We start from the raw sequence: 20194 nt of genomic DNA, 5'->3' as shown, positions 1-20194 counted from the left end.
TGCTGAGCAATTATCACCACCAAGCTCCAAATGCTGTCTGCAAGCAGATCAATAATCCCATGAGTACTTCAGAACCTGCAGACAGACTGCACAGCAAACCCCTTCCATTTAGTGAAGAATTAAGGCTGCAGGTACTTTACAAATGTTCTGGGGTTTAAGGAGAAAAAGCACCAGAGATTAAGAATCAATAAAGCACAAGTTGAGGGTTGTACTTCAGATCACATGATGTGAAACAAATGAATTCTTTATCTATTTGCTCCTTCCCTCAAATGCAGCAGGTTATTGCCAACTTGGCCAAATGAGCAGCAAGATCAAAAACATCCTCTGATGTTCACCCAAGGAATACAAGGGACCCAAGGATGATTCCAGTAGTGACATGGCCACCCAATTCTCACTTCAGGAAGACATGGCTCATGTTAAAGCACTTTTCACTTGCCACATGGTCACAAAGCTTTAAATAACAGATAATGGTAATTAATCATGACAATGTTTGCCATTAAAAAAGGTACACAAAAATAGGTGTGATCCAGCTGGCGGGAAGGGAATCAGCTAAAAAAGAAATCATTAACATAAGTCTCACCATTTATTTACTTAAGCAATACAAAATAGGTTACAGGTCTGTTTTAAGCACATTGACACACACAAGCACAGTTCAAAACTTCTGTTTATCCATCACAAAAATTAACGCAGGGTTTCTGTCTCAGATTTTCACTTTTACTTCAGTCAGAGCACGTGAGCTGGAGCAAACACTTCCTCAAAAGCACAGCTTGGAAGCACAGCAACCCCCTTCTCTCCTGGCAGAACTCCCACTTCTCCATTTTACACGAGATAAGGAGTTTTATGGCGAGCCTTCTCCTCCTTGTGCAAATTAATTTCTCCCTTGTGCAGCCAAAGCCTTGGGAGGTGCAGTGGCACAGCCCTGAGTGCCAGCCCTGCTGTCCCCAGGACACTTCTAACAAAATGATTTCTAGCTGCTGCAGAAACTCATCAGAAGTGTTTAGTCGTGTAATTCTTACATCAGAAGAGAATTTTGAGAGAAACAGATGACTGGCAGCTGGATGCAGTCTAGCCTTAATGCACAAAGAATTATGAGAAGTCCTCTAAGACCACCAAGTCCCCAAGTGCCACATCCACACAATTTTTAAATCCCTTCAGGGATGGGGACTCCAACGCCTCCCAGGGCAGCCCCTTCCAATGCTTGAAATCCTCCCAGTGAAGAAATTGTTCTTAATATCCAAACTAAACTTCCCCCAGCACAAGTTCAGCTCCAAATTAAAGGTTTAATACCACTTCCTACAAAATAAGCTTTGATAGAAGACTGAAAAAGCAATTTCATTCATGCATTTAAATGATTCTGTCAACTGCAAATTTGCCTTATTTTTCTCTTATTTTTCTCTTCTCTTCTCTTCCAACTTCTTTAGGCTGTTCAGTAACCAATAAAATCCAGCAGAAATAACTATAATTTTACAGAACAAGCTCATGCTTGAAGTAAAAGTTGAGCAGGGATGCAACAGAGGCCGAGCTGGCAGCACAGGAAAATCTCATGGTGCTGTTTTTGCAAACATGAACTTCCTGTGAGCTGATCTGTGCCCAAAACCCACCAGTCTGGATGTCAAAAAGGGCCAAAAAGGGCAGACTTCCCTTTCTTCTGGATGTCAGCTCTCAGCCTCGAGAATCCACACACACTCCCTGCCCCCCCAGCTTCCTGGAACATTGCTGCACATGAAAACATTGCACAAAGCTGTTCCCTGGATGACAATGCTGGAATAACATTTAACCCAGAAATTTCGTTCTCAGAATTTTATGCACCATTGTGACACCTCAGCCAGGGGAGCCACTCCTGCTTAATGCAACTGTGGGTCCCTTCCACACATCCTAATCTGAATTTTCCCCACCCCCAAGTGGTTTATACAGAATTAATACAATGCCAGGGAAGATATGGAGAAGCAAAGGCACAGCAATTAGCTTTCAGCCATCTTCAAAGACAATAATATTTCTCCCTTTAAATTGCTTTGCTGTCAAATAGCAACCATACCACAGCATGCAAACGGTCTCAGCGAGCCCAATATTCCATTTCTGGTGGTGTCCAACAGCTGAGACTCCTCAATCAAATGCAGGAACAGCTGGGGACACAGATGCCTGAGATGAGACAGCTCTCCAAGTGGTTCTTGCCTAACATCAGGCAGGATCCTGGGTGGTTTTCAAGAAAATGTGGGCATTTTTCCATGACTCTCTACCAGTAATTGCCTGTTTTCTTGGGAGTGTGGAGTTCTGCAGATTAGTTCCATAAATAGCAATGCCTTCATCCATTTGCCTCCTTTTCTGATCAAGCATGTCCTTTCCTAGGGTGGAAATGAAGTCTGCACCCCAACGTGCTCCTACGCCATGAGTTATTTTTTAAAAGTCAATTTTTCCTGGTTCCTCCTACCAGTCAACATTTTTCCAGTTCTTATATATCTACATATTTAAGAACATCTCTATAATCGTGTCAGCATTTCCTCTCTAGGCATCTCTACTCTGTGAGTGAGGCAAATGGATGGTTGTGTGCAAAAAAATTATAAGGTGCAGAACAAAGGTAAATAGGACTGTGATGTGTTCAATTTTTGCCAAAATTTTGAACTGTGATTTTTGCTTTTTATCCACATATATTCCTTGTATTGCTCACTGAAATATGTGATATACACACTTTGTCACATCACAGAGGCATTTTTTAATTTATAACTGTTTTTCCACTCAATGTACATTTACCCCAACCAACACACTCCCTTATTTTCTCACAAGAAATCAATTTACGTGCACTGTTACCACCTCACCACTCAGGCACTTCCACACTAAAATCAGCATTTCCCATCATGATCCAGGGATCTCGAGGTCTTTAACACTCCCCACAGCAAGAGCTCCTAAGTCATGACTTATTTTCAGCTTTAAGGGGAGTTCTGGAGTCAAGCTAAGGAGTCACCCACTCATCCCAGGCAGGTGAAAGGCAGCTTCACCTTGCTCTGGGCAGACCCAGCATTGTGTAACTGCCCAGGCTGTGCCAAGCAGGGCTTATCCTGCCTCCCCAGCATGGGATTCCTGGCTAGCACAGAGCACAGGGAGCTTGTGTGGGCTTGCAAGAACACCCCATTCCAGTTTTTGTTTGTTTTTAAATTCCAAGTCACGTGTGTTTGTTACCATTCCTCCACTTTGTGCCTAACCCTTCAAAAAGAGTGAATTAATGTTGATTGGTCCTTGAGACCCTAATTCTTGTTTTCTGGTAGCATTTTCTCAATTTCTACATCTTTGCCAGGATTCTGTCTCAATTGGCCCTAATCTTCATTTCTTCCAAAGGATTAAAAGCTTCTTCAGCTTTGTAAGAAGAAAGAAACTTCAATCCTAAGACAAACTCAGGAAAGTTTTAACACACTGGGCTGTTCATTTTAACCCAACTGCTGCCTGAAGTCCATCCTCCACCTGAGATCAGTAATTTATTACCTACTTGAATCATAGTTTGGGTTGGAAGGACCTTAAAGTTCACCCCATTCCAACCTCCTGCCATGGGCAGGGACATTTTCCACCATCCCAGGGTGCTCCAAGCTCCATCTCCTCACAACCTTCTTCAGGACTGTCATATGTTTCAGAAGGAAAACAGGAATTGGAATGGCAGAAGAATCTTCTAAAAATGTTCCTTCCTATGTCAAATATACTTGGGCTTCACCCAGTTCCTCATAGAAGCAGAAATCACTGAGCTCAGCTGCTGCAAGGTTACAAAAATCCTCAAGATTTTTTCCTCAATTTCAAACAACCAAACTGAGTTTAAGCACTATGACTTCATGAGGCAAAAAATCTCTGTGTGTGGGTATAGAAAAATAAACTGGTTTAAATCCAGAAATAGTTACCTTAAAAGCAAATCTTTAAAAAGATCCTCAATTACTGAATTATCTACTACAAAGCACTAATTATAGAGACATTACAATGGCTGAAGAGGAAAAACCCAGCCTGGTTTAACACACTTGTCAGCTCCAGTTAGCTGCACTCACTCCTTGGAAGAGTTTTTACCCTGTGCCAATCTTTGGAATCTCTCTGTTCTGCAAAACAAGAGGGAAAGCAGCTAAAAACCACAAATTGCAACAAAAGTACAGTGAAGACAGCACTTGTTTCATTTTTAAGCATTTTCTCTTAATAAAAAGGCTCAGAGGGTTTGCTGGGCAGATTTAATGAATGCTTTGCCTTACAAATACCACGGCTGATTCACAGGGCTGTGCCAGACTGATACACCACTGATCTCTGAGCTCATATCAGTTACACATCAATTACAGTGATGTTTGCAAGACAGAATAAACCTCCTTTGTCTGACCTGTCAGAAAAAAAAAAATTTCAATCTTTTTAATAGGTCTTGTATGGGAGATGTAAAATTACACCACAAGCAAATTGATGGGTTAAAAAAAAAAAAAAGGCTAAAAAGGAACCTGGAGTAATTAGAGTCAATTTGGAGATTTTCCAAAAAATTAATTCCCATAAACATTCCAATTGTTGCCCAGGACTTATATCTATTCACTTCAATCACAATGAGTTCACACCCTCTGCCAAGCCCCAGCCACCGAGTAAGAATGCTGTGAGTAATCTTTGCAGCAAGGAGTAAATCCCGAGTAGATAAAGAAACTTCAGCCTTGACCTTTGCAACAGGGAGAGCAGAGGGAGCAGACAGCTCAGGAAGGCAAACAAAAGAGGGGACAAGTCATGCTAATGATATTATCCATCCACAGCAATCCCTGGAGCTTCACACATCCTTGAGGGGAGGTTTTGATTTACAGAGGTCATTTGGGGAAATTTGTGACAGAACTCGAAGATCTGTCACAATTAATTTTGTGATGGCAGCTAGAGAAAAGGGTGAGCATTTCCACACACTGTAATTTTAATTTTAACACAAGAAACCACCACCCAACCAAAGCCACCCCCTCAGCAGCCCAAGGTTAACAGCAAAGCCTGCCCAGCCTGGAGGTCATCCCATGGATTTTAAAATTGATCTTTTGTACGTGATCAAGTTACTGAAACCTGCACAACAGCATTAAGGATTGCTCAATAAAATAACTGCTGCCTCTCTCCAGCTCAGGAAAGGTCATTTCTTGGTTAAGGAATAACAGGAGAATACCACATTTTTTCCAGCCATATGAAAAGAGACTTTTTTTAAGAGCATGTGTTTTACATGTACTTGTTAATCCTCAAGTCTCTAGATTAATGTATAAATAATATATTTTGTTTGTAGACACAAGAAGAACTGAGGTCCATCAGTTATCACCTGGATTTTCAAAACATCCCTTAATTTTTAATGCCAAATTTGAAATAGCTACAGACACTTTTCTGAACACCTGAGAACATGTCAGTGGCAATTACACAATTTGTTCTATGCAACAGTCAGGTCCCACACACTTCAAGTTGGGGGATTTATTTGCTTCTCCTCATCTCCCAGACTTGGAGATGGAAGTGGGGGAAAAAAAGCTTAAATCCAAAAGTCACGGGTTGTTTTTCCAAATGTCACTCCCTGCCAGAGCAAGGCTGAGTCATGACAAGTGGGGAGGTGACAGCACTGAATTCTGTCTCTAAAATTCTCTTCCCAGTTCCTAAATTGACCCTGGCATCTCAATGAGAAATGCAGCAAAGCTCTGGAGGTTTCCAAACTTGTCCTGCTTAGCAGGCAGCTAAACTGTGTATTTACAATATTAACTACTTCTCTTTTCCCTGTTTAGTTAAAAGGTTTGCCAGAATTCCTTCAGCTCGCTTGAGACACCAGAGAACTCAGAAATCCGAAGGAATTGATTTTGTAACAGAAGGTGAAGCAGTTGATGGTGGATTTGGAAACGGAAGCAGAACCTGAGCATAAATTAACCCCCAGACTTAGAAAAACTGCAGCTACAACTAATCTTTTCCTTGAGCTGATATTTAAGATTCCTCTGGTGGAGCTGCAGCAGCCAAGACAATTCAGCAGCAGCCTCCCAAGGGTGTAACCTGTTCCAAAAGGACACTGTTCAAAACCCACACCGCTCCAACTTGTGTTTTTGGGATCTGCTGTCTCCCCATGTCCAGGCAAACCCAGAGTGCAGTTAATGGGCCTCCACTTTCCCCTCTGCCATTAAATCACCCCAGATAAATTTCCTATGCTTCCTGCTTAGATTAGCAATGGCCATTTGTGAGGATGCAAATGAAGCATTCTTCTCACACTGAGCTCACCACCTTGTCTGGGACCTCAAGCCACTGCCAACCCAGCCCTCCCCTGCCAAGGGACAGGATTTGCATGATGTGTGGCTGCCCCATGAACGTTTTTAAACACATATTAGGGACTATAAACCAGGCATTTCATTGCCATGTTTTAGAGAAACTACGAGTAACGTTTTTAATCCAGCTGTGGCTGACTTGGCTTCTGAAAATCTCAATTTCCTGCCGTTTTTAGAGGCTCAAATCAACGTAGGGTTTTGGCAGCTGAACAATGCACATGTTCCTGGAGGAGGAGGATATTGATACAAACAAAAACACACCCCCCCACACACACAGCCTGCTTGGTTTTAAGTAACTTATTAAAGCTCCAGTCCCACTGTCCGTAATAAATCTTTCAGCTAATGACAATGGAAGGTAAATACTGCACCTGATGATCTCTTCCCTTGTCCACTTGGGTCTGAGGAGTTGAAATTATCAGAGATCAGTTAATGAATACTGACCCCTGATACACAGCTCAGCACCACATGAAAATTTGAACAAAGCTTTTCTATATGTTTAATTTAACACATAGAATTTTTCTGAATTTTCCTCCTGTTATCTTTAAGACCCCCCCCAGAAAACAGACCATTGACTGCAGACATCCAGCAACAGGTTTTGCCTTTTCCTGCATCATTATTTTGTTTCATGCATGTATTTTTCCATTTCCTTCCCTTGCATCAAGCAATAAATTAAGTAGTCACAAGCTTAACTCTGTCACTCACTACATGACTTTTCAGTTTCACAGTAATTTAACAGATTAATGCTGGTTCTGACACAAACTTCTCCACGGATTTTTGATGCATGGAATGCCCCACTGTCAAGAAACTCCTAGAGCTACATCTCTCCAGAATGTTCCCATTCACCTTCTTACACCATAAAAACATGACAACTTCTTACACCATGACAACTGTGAAAATTAATTTCATTCCAAAATGACAAACTGTCCTCCATTCAAATTGTTTTGCAGATTTAAATTTCTCCTGTCCCACAGCAGCACATGAGAAAAAAAAAATGAATGTTCATGGACTCATTAACCACTAACACGTTGTTGGGAGCAGGAAGAAAATGCACAAGGTTTTCAAAGCAACTTCCCAGCAGGGTAAAAATCAGCCTTATTCTATGGATGATGGCAATTACACTGCAGAAAGAATATACATAATTTTTTAACTAAAAGCCTTCTATCAAGGCCTACATTTCCTAGTTGTTAGACTCATATTTAATTTATGCAACCTGACCTTCCCAATTCAAAAATCTTACCTGGCATCTCCTTTTGAAAGGTTGGTGTTTACGGGGTGAAGAATAACCTTGTTTGCATCCACATCCACCACACATTTTGTATGCAGATCAAGCTCTATAAAGAAATGAGAGAATGTCAAGTGCTGCTCCTAAAGCACTGGGATTATATACACCATTACTTCCTCCAGACACCAAATTTATTCATGCAGTCTGACAGCCACCCATCAGGCAGAGAATAGAAACAGGACTTTTGCCAAATTCCACTTCTAGGGATATTCTGATGGGATGGATCCTGTCCAGCTTTAAAGCAAGCACTCTTTTCACAGCAAGAAAAAGCATTTGGGTTTCACTGAAGGACAATCAGCATATACAAGGGCAGTATGAAATTTCTTCTGGGGGAAAAGAACCATTTAGGCTTGGTACCACTTTGACAGCTCTTCTTATTGCTCCCTCAATGCCTCACAGGGAAAGCTGCCCCTGCCATCTGCAGCACATTTTCCCCGGCCACTGCTGTGATTCGGTGCCAGCTGTCAGTCCTGGGGCACCTGCTCGCAGAAATTCAAGTCCCATCAAAAATAATTTAGGTGCAAGCACGTAGAAAAGGGCTTGTCCTTCCCCCACAGGCTCCAGGCAAGTCCAGCTCTCCCAAGTGAGGCCAAGCAGTGGGATGTGGACTATGAGTAATGAGGATATTTGGAGTGTGTGAGAATTCTCGGCCGTAGAGGCGGGGAAAGCAAAAATAAAAGCTTCAGATAACACTGAGAGCAGTCCAAGGTATCCACCCAGTGACAAATGGAGTTAGGTATGGGATCCAGCACACAGCCTGCACCCGAAGTCGCTGCTGTAGGATGTGGGGCCTGGACACAAAACTGTCCCTTCACAGTGACACTGGCCCTGGAAAGGGCTCCCAGGTGGTGATTCTGATGGCCATGACACACTGTTCACACCCAAAGTCACTGCTACAGACAGCCAGGATATGAGGTCTGGACACACACAAGTCCCTGCAAGGTGTCACTGGCCCTGGAAAGGGCTCCCAGGTGCTGATTCTGATGGCCAGGACACTGTTCATTCCCAAAGTCACTGCTACAGACACCCAGGACATGGGGCCTGGACACAAAGAAGTCCCTGCACAGTGACACTGGCCCTGGACAGGGCTCCCAAGAGCTGATTCTGATGGGTGTCATGGCCAAAGTCACTGCTACAGACACCCAGGACATGGGGCCTGCACACAAACATGTCCAGGTGGTGATTCTGATGGCCATGACACACTGTTCACACCCAAAGTCACTGCTACAGACAGCCAGGATATGAGGTCTGGACACACACAAGTCCCTGCAAGGTGTCACTGGCCCTGGAAAGGGCTCCCAGGTGCTGATTCTGATGGCCAGGACACTGTTCATTCCCAAAGTCACTGCTACAGACACCCAGGACATGGGGCCTGGACACAAAGAAGTCCCTGCACAGTGACACTGGCCCTGGACAGGGCTCCCAAGAGCTGATTCTGATGGGTGTCATGGCCAAAGTCACTGCTACAGACACCCAGGACATGGGGCCTGCACACAAACATGTCCCTGCATGGTGACAATGGCCATGGAAAGGGCTCCCAGGTGGTGATTCTGATGGCCATGACACACTGCTCACCCCCAAAGTCACTGCTACAGACACCCAGGACATGGGGCCTGCACACAAACATGTCCCTGCATGGTGACACTAACCCTGGAAAGGGCTCCCAGGTGCTGATTCCAGTGAGTGTGAACAGCGTGTCATGGCCAAAATCACTGCTACAGACACCCAGGACATGGGGCCTGGACACAAAGAAGTCCCTGCACAGTGTCACTGGGCATAGAAAGGGCTCCCAGGTGGTAATTCTGGTGGGTGCCATGGCCAAAGTCACTGCTACAGACACCCAGGATGTGGAGCCTGAACACAAACATGTCCCTGCATGGTGACACTGGCCCTGGAAAGGGCTCCCAGGTGCTGATTCCAATGAGTGTGAACAGTGTGTCATGGCCAAAGTCACTGCTACAGACACCCAGGACATGGGGCCTGTACACAAACATGTCCCTGCACAGTGACACTGGCCCTGGAAAGGGCTCCCAAGTGCTGATTCTGATGGGTGCCACGGCCAAAGTCACTGCTACAGACACCCAGGACATGTGGCCTGGACACAAACATGTCCCTGCAAGGTGTCACTGGCCCTGGAAAGGGCTCCCAGGTGGTGATTCTGATGGCCATGACACACTGTTCACCCCCAAAGTCACTGCTACAGACAGCCAGGACATGGGGCCTGGACACAAACAAGTCCCTGCAAGGTGTCACTGGCCCTGGAAAGTACTCCCAAATGCTGATTCTGATGGGTGTTATGGCCAAAGTCACTGCTACAGACACCCAGGATGTGGAGCCTGAACACAAACAAGTCCCTGCATGGTGACACTAACCCTGGAAAGGGCTCCCAAATGCTGATTCCAGTGAGTGTGAACAGCGTGTCATGGCCAAAATCACTGCTACAGACACCCAGGACATGGGGCCTGGACACAAAGAAGTCCCTGCATGGTGACACTAACCCTGGAAAGGGCTCCCAGGTGGTGATTCTGATGGCCAGGACACTGTTCATTCCGAAAGTCACTGCTACAGACACCCAGGATGTGGAGCATGGACACAGACATGTCCCTATGTCCCTACATGGTGACACTGGCCCTGGAAAGGGCTCCCAGGTGCTGATTCTGATGGCCATGACACACTGTTCACACCCTCCCACGCCAGGATGACGAGGGGCTACAGGGAATAACCTCCACACAGGGTTCAGCACCTCAGCTGAATCACCCAAATACGCTCGTGTCTAATCATGTTAATTATAATCCTCATCCTCCTTCATCTCTGCTCTTTCCTCCTCAGTCACCTGTACTTGCTCTTTCACCTCACAGCACCTTATAAACTCAGTCTGGAAATCTCTCAGGCTGTGCTTATTGCACAGCAGCATGCAGACTTGTCTCTCCTGATAAGTGACACAGTAAGAGGGAGTTTCTTCCATGAGCATTTTTGGAAAGAAATGTTACAGCCTTTTGCTACCTCACAAGCCAAAACTCAAGATCACCGGCCAAAGCTGGCAGTCACATGAAACTGCAATTCTCCTGAGCAAAACTGCTCCTCTGTTATTACACTGTGCTTCTGCAGGAGGAAGAGCCAGACGGGTTCCAGAAGCCAGTGTTTATTTTAATTTCTCCCCACACCCTGAAAGCCAATTTACCTATCATTAATATGCAACACATGCCTGCTCCGATGAAACCGCGCTCTTCGTACGTCCCATATCCGACCAGGCACTTTATCTCAGTCTGGCTGGTTAGTGATTAACCCTCCATTGCAGTGACCTGCTTTTCCCAGCTCCTCTGGAAGGGTTTTACCTGCCTCATGCAAAGCACAAAGGTCTGCAAGCAGCATGCTCTCTGCCACGTTTTTTCATGCAGCTCTTGAGAGAGAATGCCCATGGCAGGCTTTGCATCCATGACTGCCCAGTGAACTCCATCTTACCAGTGCTCATTAAACCTCTCTTTGTGAAATGCCCTTAAGAAAGCACACAGGCAAGATAAAAGACTTCCTTAAAGTCAAATGTTGTCGCAGGAAAAAAGGTTCAAAGCCAATTTGTCCTGTGCAACACCTGGTTTGATTATCACTCTCACACAGGTGATGTTAAAACCCCTCACCTTGGTGTGCAGTGTGATTTTGGAAGATGTGTTGAGCCAAACTAGCAGCTATTTTCCAACAGAGAGGTTCCAGTCCTTCCTTCCTGTGCCTGTTGCTCACCTTCTGCCACTACCCATGCTCAGCAGATCTTCTGTAAGTCATCTCGAGTTACTTCAACAGCAGAAAACTCCCCAACATGGAAAATGGATGTATCCAGACCCCATGGAAAGCTCCATCAGCCCATGGAAAGCTTGGCCATGCAATCAGGTTGTGAGACCTGTGCAGAGGGAAGAGAGGAGCTAGGAGAGATCTTGTCCCAGCTGAGATGAACTGCTCCAGCAGCTCATGGTGTCACATGAAACAAACCCCTAAGAAACATTATATTGAGCCTCTAAGCTGAGTCTGGATCCAGACAGCCTTAAGGCTGCTTATCCCAGTTACCTTGGCCAAAGGCTCACATGGAAACTCTCCTTTCAGCTGAAGAAACAGTTTAAATCCTGTTTGAAGAGCACATCATTCACTTTCTTCAAATTCTGCCTCCATTACATTCTTTGGCAGATTTCTAAATCCTTTAATGCTTCGGGTACACTGAGAGATGACTCTTACATTAACCACTACTGAAACTTATATCATCATCATCATTTCCACCTCATTGCATTTTTAATATCATTAAAGCAGGTTGGCCTTATAGTCAAATTATCTGCCTGCTCTTTTGGATATGATCACACAAGGACTCCACCCTTACTTTTACTAGTTTCAGTGTCTCCCAGGTGAGCTGGGTACTTGCTGCTCCTGAACAACAAGCAAAATTGGGATGCACCAAGATAAGATCTTAAGGATGCACATCCAAACACCCCAATTAATTCCTCCTGTAGTAAGGACTCACTTATCAAAGTTTGGTATTATTTCCTTCAACTATTTAGGTGTGGTTCTTTCAGGCAGCATGAAATTCAGAAATTAAAGGTGAAATGAAAAGATGACAGAAGCGGCTCACTGTCAAACTCTGGAGATTCATCTCAAATTTTGCACCTCAAACAAAAAGAAAATCACACCTATTATTTTTGCTAACTTGCTTCTACCTTCAGTCATTACTGAGCAAACACAATCAACTACTCACTTGCTTCATCAAATCAAGAAACTAATCAGCTAATTCCTCTTTGAAGAACAAAAACTCGAACTCTCAACATCAAGAACCATTTATGGCAGAGAATGAAAACCTCTTCCACAGCTTCAGAGTAAGAGAGCTGTGACATCCATAATAAAAGGGTAACACTTATCTGAGTCACTTCTCCACATTTACATTTCACAGCAGCAGAAGTGTTAAGCAAAGCTGAGCTGAGTGTAAGAGTAATTGTTACAGTGCTGTGTCCAAGCTGCTCACAGAGAGTTCCTTGGATGAGTTTTTATTTCACTTGTGAAACTGGAAGGTGGGGGTTGAAGGAAGCCACTCTCCTTCCCCATTCCCCTGATTTTTCAACACCTCACATGACTTTTCTAAAACTGGGATTCAGTGGAGATCACAGTTGAAACCACACTTGTGTAAGTCCCAAATCACTACTATGCCTTTGATAAAAGCACTGTGGGTGTTGGAAAGATAAGTCAATCCCCATTTAAGCTTTGGGCTTTTTCACTGAGAAATTCAGTCAGTTTCAAACAGGGTGGAAAAGTCAGCAAGCAAGACAGAGCTGGAAAAGCAAACCCAGGAGCAGCCTGGCACTGCAAGGAATGGAGGATTCAGCAGGCACTGGCCCATTCCCACCACAGGTAAGAATTTCCAACCTCTCTGTAACAGCAGTCACGTGTCTGGTAACCATAAACTCACCACAGCAGATTTTCCACAACAGAGTTAAGAAACACTGGCAAAGGTGCCACTTGAAATTGCACTGATCAGGTTTGGGGCAGAGACAAGGAGTGTGTGTGTGGAGAGGCATTTTGGAAAATGCTGGATGGGAAATTCTTGTCTTTCCTTATGGATCTGGCAGGGAGCTGCTTCCATGGACTGGCTGCAACTACTGACAACAGAGGCTGGATAATGTTGTACCCAACTCCAGAGACTGCCTTGGATGGCACAACAAACACCTGAACTGCCACGTGGTGACACTGCATCTTCCTCAGCCACGACCCTAAAAACCATCCCACTGCAGGGCACTGCCTTTCAGACCCAAACAAAATGATTCTAAGAGAAGGCTTTTGCAGGGCAGCTTGAAATAATCCTAAGGTGAACAATAATACAGCAAATAAGGGGGTAGGCAAGGTTTTAAGCTCATGGCTGGGGGGAGCATGGCATAGTAAGAGCTTTTAGTACCACAGCCAGGGTAGAGGAATGGTCTGTTATAAATTATTTCTCCATATTTTCCACTTTGCATTCCCTGTTTTTTTCTCATTGTATAAGATGGCAGCAACCCTCCTGTGCCTAGAAGTACTACAAAACAGCTGGAGAAGGACTTGGGACAAGGGATGGAGGGACAGGAGACAGGGAATGGCTTCCCACTGCCAGAGGGCAGGGATGGATGGGATATTGGGAAGGAATTGTTCCCTGTGAGGGTGGGGAGGCCCTGGCACAGGGTGCCCAGAGAAGCTGTGGCTGCCCCTGCATCCCTGGAAGTGTCCAAGGCCAGGTTGGACAGGGTTTGGATCAGCCTGGGATAGTGGGAGGTGTCCCTGCCCATGGCAGGGGGTGGAACAGGATGAGTTTAAGGTTCCTTGCAACTCAAACCATTCCATGGTTCTATGAATTATGGGAAAGCATTTCCCAATTAATCAAGAGCTTTGATTTCCAGGTCAGTTTTTCCATTAGATCTCAATTTAAGAAATTAGTTTATGAAGGTTGATAACATTCCAGCCCTTTCAAATACCATTTGATCCTGAGCCCCACTGAAACAGAGCAGTGATGCTGGTGTTAAAAGACAGGTCAAATAAAAGTTGTCTCAGATTCCTCCTGGTTCCACTACCAGATTTAGGGCAGCTGCACCTTCAGTGACACCTCAGGACCCTCTGGAGATGGGCCTCAGGTTCTACAGAGTCACTGGGAACCAGAACAACTGGCCTTGCAGAGCTTCACAAAAGCTGGAAAAGCCAAATGAAGTATAACAAATAAAATGTGAAAGGTTTAAAGTGCCCCTCCTAAGCTCATAAGCCAAAATTGGCCCCAAATACAAAAGCTCAAATAATCTCCTGTGAAGACAGACGATAGAAATTTTATATTTTAAATTGCCAGTAGATTTTCAGGAGATTAACATTCCCTTGGAGGTTAGTCCTGGAATGCTGTACCCTGAGCCGTCAAGTTGCATTGGATAAGAAATCACAATTGGTTTCTCGTACCTTTCTTGGTCTGGAAAAGTAAATGGCAAAACCTGAGAAATGTTTAAACAGTACATTAAAATATTTGTTTATCACACAAATCAACTAAAAAAAAAAAAAGTGAAGCTGTTGTTTGGGGTCTTCTGTTGTTTTTTTCTTTGAAAAAGAAATGTGAAAGCCAGTTCAAAGACAACAAGCCCTCAAGTTCCCTGCCAATATTTGTTTCCCAAGAGTGACTTATCTCTCTGCCACGTAGAAGCCAACACAAATAAAGGCAAAACTAACTGAGGAGATGAGTGAATATGAAAACAACTTCCATCTACATGATAATGGTGAGGGCTTATATGGAAAAAAAGAGGGTAAAAGCAGTGAATTGATTGCAAGACACAGTGATAAATTCTGACAAAAATACAGAAATTTCACTTGTACTTAACGTCTACTAACATGAAGGCAACCTTTCAGACTCCTTTTGTTATATGAACTGCTCAAATATAAGTCATGAAATTTTCAGTTTGCAGCAATTAAAGGGCATTAAATATGCAAGAGTGCATCTGGAAGGGTGCACGATGCTATCAAACCTTGTCCATGAGGGACAATCAACTCAAACTCACAAGCACATAGAACATGCAAGGTGCCCTCTCATATTAATTCCATGTTGTCCAAATGCTTAAAAATGTCTTCTATTCTCTGCTGCTTCATTTTCTGCAAGGAAAGAGCTTCCCAGGCAGCTTTAGTGAAGGCACTTCATGGATCTGGAGATGGAGCTTGCTCACAGCCAGCTCTGCTGCTGCAAACACCCCTGGGCTCATGGGGACTGAGTGAATAAACCAGTGTGGGGACTCTGGTGAGCTCCCAGGGAAGTTCAGCACTCTGCAATTATTAACAGGCATGAAATGCAAGAGTTTGCTCAGCCACCAGGCACTCAAAAGCCAAGGCAAAGGTGTTCCAGGTGTATCTGATCTTCAGGAGGAGCAGCCAACCCGAAACCAGAGCAGCAAGGGAACCTCCCCCTGCACTTGGAGCTCAGAGGGTGCAATTAGCACTAAAATTCCTTGGAAGGGGCAATTAGCACTAAAATTCCTTTGTGGCATCCAGGCTGGATGTCTGGGAGTCTCTGGCTGTGGGGAGGAGTAAGGCAGCAGCACCTGAGGAGCTCTTAAAATACAATTGCCTCACAAGATCAAACATTAACTCTGCATCCTTTGCCCATGTGGCACCTTATCTCAAGGTTAATCCTGCTCATAGCCCAAACACTGTTTTATGGCTTATCAACCATCACCAGGAAGTATTCCAAACTCCAGGCACTGGTGCATGACAAGGATAAAGGTGAAGAAAAGCCTTGTGGTTTGCACATTGCCATCAGGATACAACAGGTGCCATTTCACGCCCTCTAATGCTGTAATTAATCTCATAAACCCGCTTGCACAAACTCCAATTTATAGATAAATTATCTCTGTTGTAATTTCCATGGGAAAACAAACAAACAAGAGCACAGGAACAACCTCCACCTCCTCACCTCAAACCCCAAAAACATTTCAAGTAGCTGGAAATGAAACCTCCTCCAAGAAGAGTAGGAGGACATAAAATTACCACCTGACACAATGATCAGAAGCTTGTGCAGATACAGAAGTAAATTCCCTCCTCACAAGCACTGGAAAAAGAACCTTTAGCATCTAAGTATGAGAAAATCCCTGTTTCAATGCTCACAGTCTGGATAAATATACGTATCACCAAAACAGATGCCTGAATGTGTATTTATAGGCAAACCAGATATTTAAACTGGAGATTTAAACAGGTCTTACACTACAGTTCTAGAACAGTTTAATCCAGATATTTAAACTGGAGCTGCAGGTCTCACACTACAGTTCTAGAACAGTTTAGAACAGTTTATCCCCAATATTTAAACTGGAGCTGCAGGTCTCACACTACAGTTCTAGAAGAGTTTATTTCCAATATTTAAACTGGAGCTGCAGGTCTCACACTACAGTTCAAGAACAGTTTATTCCCAATATTTAAACTGGAGCTGCAGGTCTCACACTGCAATCCTAGAACAGTTTCACATGGCAGCATTGCCAGAATACAGGCAGTTGCTTTCCTGCCTTTCTTTGTTCAAAAAGTATTGACCCAAGTGAGATCAGTTTGGACTGACTTAAGTGGCATCAGCCATATCCTTGAGCATAAGTCATGTTCTTTTAAAATAGAACACCTTTTATCAGTATTAATTAACATGACACTGAACTGATTCAAAAGCACAAGGAAACACAATGACTTAATATACTTATGTACTGCCTGTACCCAAACACCATCTGAAAACAAAGCATTCAGTCAGAAAAATCTTAATTAAAAAGCCTTCAGCTGTCACTTGCTTTGCTTCACAGTATGGCTTGAGATTTGCATTTAACTGAAATATGATGAGTATCTGCTAAGAGAATTCAAACATGACACTTATGAAAGGAAATCCACTGCAAATCTTAAATAAAACAGCAAAAGAACTTCCTGATTGTTATCAAACTCCCATTTGAATAAGGCAGTGCACTAGGAAATACTTCAGTGAATTACAGAGCCAAGAAAATAAAAGACCAGAAGCCTTATCTAACAGAGCAGTACTGAATTATTTAATTCATAAAAGCCTGTTAATCGAGATCCCAGTTTGCAAAGTAGAAAGGATGTAAAAAAAGAAGCCCCAGTTGCCACCCAGGAGAGCCTCCAACCTCAGACGTGGCACTGAGAACGTGTGGGCACAGCAGCATTTTTATAAAAGCAAAACTTCCACACAGGCTTGGTAGGATTGAGGTCTAATTTGAAGTGAAACCCAAAATAAAGTAGCCTGGATGCAAAAAAATAACAAACCAAAACCCAAACCCAAGTACAATTAGAAATGCTTCCCCTCAGTATAAACTGAGTTTATGGATTACCACTCTGCATGAGAATGAAGCAGGACCCTCAATCCAAACACCTTGAAATGTGAGTGCTATAAATAACCAATTATTTGATACACAAATCCCTTCCACATGCAGGCAAGGAACCCATTATACTTTTATGAGCTGTAAAAACTCCTAACAGTTAAGCACACCACTTTTATTAACCTAATAAACCCTTGCCTTAAGAAATTCATAACTCAAACACCAAAGACAACCACCACCACCACAAGTAAACACCAAGGATATTTCAAAGCTTAACTTTCCACAGTCTCAGCCATCTGACAGGTTTGCAATGTTAAGCCCTTCGGTGCAGAGGGAAGGAAAGAACATTACTCGTGATCCTGAAGAAAACAAATACTTGCTTCAGGTCCAAAGCCCCAGAAGTCCATACAAATACTGCTCAGAACAAAATGTGTATGAAAGAGCTTCCAGGAAAGCTGCCTCTTGCCTCAAAACTTAAGTTTAAAAAAAAGCAAGGCCACAGAAGTCTTACAAATGGATGACTCCTCAGTTGCACAAATGCTTAAATTTAACATTAAAAACATAAGGAAAATTGTAGCCTTGGTACCACTGTCTGTTTCTATAAACTCAAGGTGCATCAGAAATGCAATAGCGAGGTATCATTTGTTTAGACCTGACCAAAACACCTGGACTGTAACAAACAAGCTGCTGGGAAAAGAAAACACTTCCAGGACATTTTGTTTGAGGGAGAAAACTACATGGATCTTCTAGGCTAGACTTAAATGGATTTAGGCATCACTCACAAATAACAGGATGTTTAATAGCAGCAAACTGCCAAGAGTGGGGAGCTCAGGCCCCCCCTTCTCTCTGAGGAGCATCAAGGACTGATGCTCAAATGTCCCTCACTCCTGGATGAGCCTCCTGACAGGAGTCATCCTCCCCATAAGATTTTTAAGCTTTTACAGAATAAAAGACAAGCAGAAGTTGGACCTGTCCCTTCCAACTCAGGATATTCTATGAAAGAGAATACCAAGATACAATCTAGATTTCCTCCAGATTCCTTTACTTCCCCCACTGCTCCCCCACAGTTCCTGGCTGGAAAGGGACATGAGGACAAACTCAGGGCTGAACAGATGAAGGATATCTGTGGGAGGGAGAGGTGCATTAGTCACCCCTGGAGACTCCAAACTTCACTGATGGAGGCCCTGTGCAACCTCATCTCATCTGACGTGCTCCAGAGGTCCCTTCCAACCTGAATTATTGTCTGATCCCAGGGGTGAGGAACACCAAGCAGTCAGGAGACATCTGGGGCACAGCCAAGGAAATGACCTATGTCAGGAAAGGGACATGAGCAAGAGGAAAGCCCAAATCTGTCACCGACACCGGGCACCACCTTCCAGCTCCTGTCCCAGCTCCCACCAACTCCTCCATCTCCTCCAACCAACTCTCTGGAAGGATGGGTTCAGCTCTGCTTTGAGAGCTGGCACCTGAAGATTAACAAAATGCAGCTTTTGGTCAAAATATTCTCAGTTTCCCTAGACCACCAGACTGTAAAGACATCAACTGCATCTCTTGTGCTGGAAGTGGGACTCAGGAGCTCTTGTGAACTCAGCGAACATTTCCCTGCTGACATTTTACAGGCATAGAATCACTGTATTTAATACTTTAACCCTTTTTTTAATAGAAAGGAATTAAAAAGATATTAGATGTCAAGTGATGTAGGCAATAAAGAGCTTCCCCCCTCCCTCCTGTTTTTGCTCCAACTACTCAACTGACTTCACTGGATTCCCTTTCCCCAAAAGGAATTATTGGCATACTCCTGTGAGAATGTTGGATTAAAAAAGCCAAAACTTTCTTGGATTTCTGCCTTCTTCACCTTCCCATTCCTTGGCTGAAGCTGCCTTTTCATACTCGCTTCCTCATCATCCAGAGCAAGTTTTTCTAATTAAGACAAGTAATAAACATTTAAACAGCTGCCCAGACCACGGTCTGATTAACATAACCCTTAGGCAAGTTTCGTTGAGGGGGGGGAAAAAAAAGCCAACAACAACCCAAAAACAACAACAAAAAAATTCTCTTGTCAATTCTCGCTTCCTCTTCTGTATTTTCTTGCTTGTTTTTTGTCCTCGTGTCGCTGTCATCTGGTGAACAGCGTCCCACTCAAGCACCGAGGGCTGGAGAGCAGCGCGGTGAATTAGCACGGGGCAAAATGCAGAAAAAGAGGCATTTCCCCCAAATCCGCCAAGCAGGAAGAAGGAAGCGCTGTCCCAGCAGGAACCGGCTGTAAAGCAGGTGCAGAGAGGGCTGCTCCCCAGGGGAGAGGTCGAGACAAAATAAAGGCAAAACCCCAGGTTTGGGAAAAGGGTTATCGGGAGAGGGGGGTGAGCACAGCGCGGCTGCGGCCGCACAGCCGCCTGTGCCGAGCCGGGCTGTGTTTATTCCTGGTAAATAATGAAGCACACACGGACACGCACCGATTCACCCGCACTGGGACACACCTGTCCCGACCGACACCTGTCCCCAAGGACCGGCAGCCCCGGCCCGCGCCGCTCCCGGGAAGGACAGGGGAGGGGGATGCTGAGGAAGAACGGGGAGTCTCACCTCGCCGGTTCATGGGGCGGACACGCACCGCCACCTTCACTTTGGAGTCCCCCATCCTGCCGCTCCAGCCTTCCCGGCTCCCCCGTCCCTGCCCGGCTTCCGTCTGCCGAGGGAGAGCCGGAGCGGGGAGGAGCGCCGGGGAGGGAGGCGCCGCGCCGGGCCAATGCCCACCGGACTACAATTCCCAGCGAGCATCGCGCAGCGCCACGCCCCTTCAGTGCCGGAGGGCTGCCGCGGTGCGCGCTGGGAGATGAAGTTCTTCC

At 44.6% G+C, this 20194-nt stretch overlaps 1 protein-coding gene across 3 annotated transcripts in view; it reads right to left on the bottom strand.

The window, feature by feature from the left end:
- KIF13B (kinesin family member 13B) overlaps positions 1 to 20063 on the bottom strand; it is a 124381-nt gene extending 104318 nt beyond the window's left edge. For 2 of the 3 annotated variants that reach the window (XM_059843119.1, XM_059843118.1), the window contains exons 1-2: positions 19932 to 20037; positions 7489 to 7582 (exon numbers count right to left, since the gene is read on the bottom strand). In XM_059843119.1, coding sequence (XP_059699102.1) covers positions 7489 to 7582; positions 19932 to 19986 — 149 coding nt within the window. In that variant the 5' untranslated portion in view covers positions 19987 to 20037. Of the gene's footprint in view, positions 1 to 7488; positions 7583 to 19931 lie in introns of all 3 variants that reach the window. The other variant, XM_059843117.1, reaches the window with a different exon arrangement.
- Positions 20064 to 20194: the final 131 nt, after the last annotated feature.

Source organism: Haemorhous mexicanus, chromosome 3, assembly GCF_027477595.1.
Source record: "Haemorhous mexicanus isolate bHaeMex1 chromosome 3, bHaeMex1.pri, whole genome shotgun sequence".
Classification (NCBI taxonomy): Eukaryota; Metazoa; Chordata; class Aves; order Passeriformes; family Fringillidae; genus Haemorhous; species Haemorhous mexicanus.
Note: the sequence above shows the minus strand (reverse complement) of the source record. Positions and strands in the feature narration are given on the sequence as shown.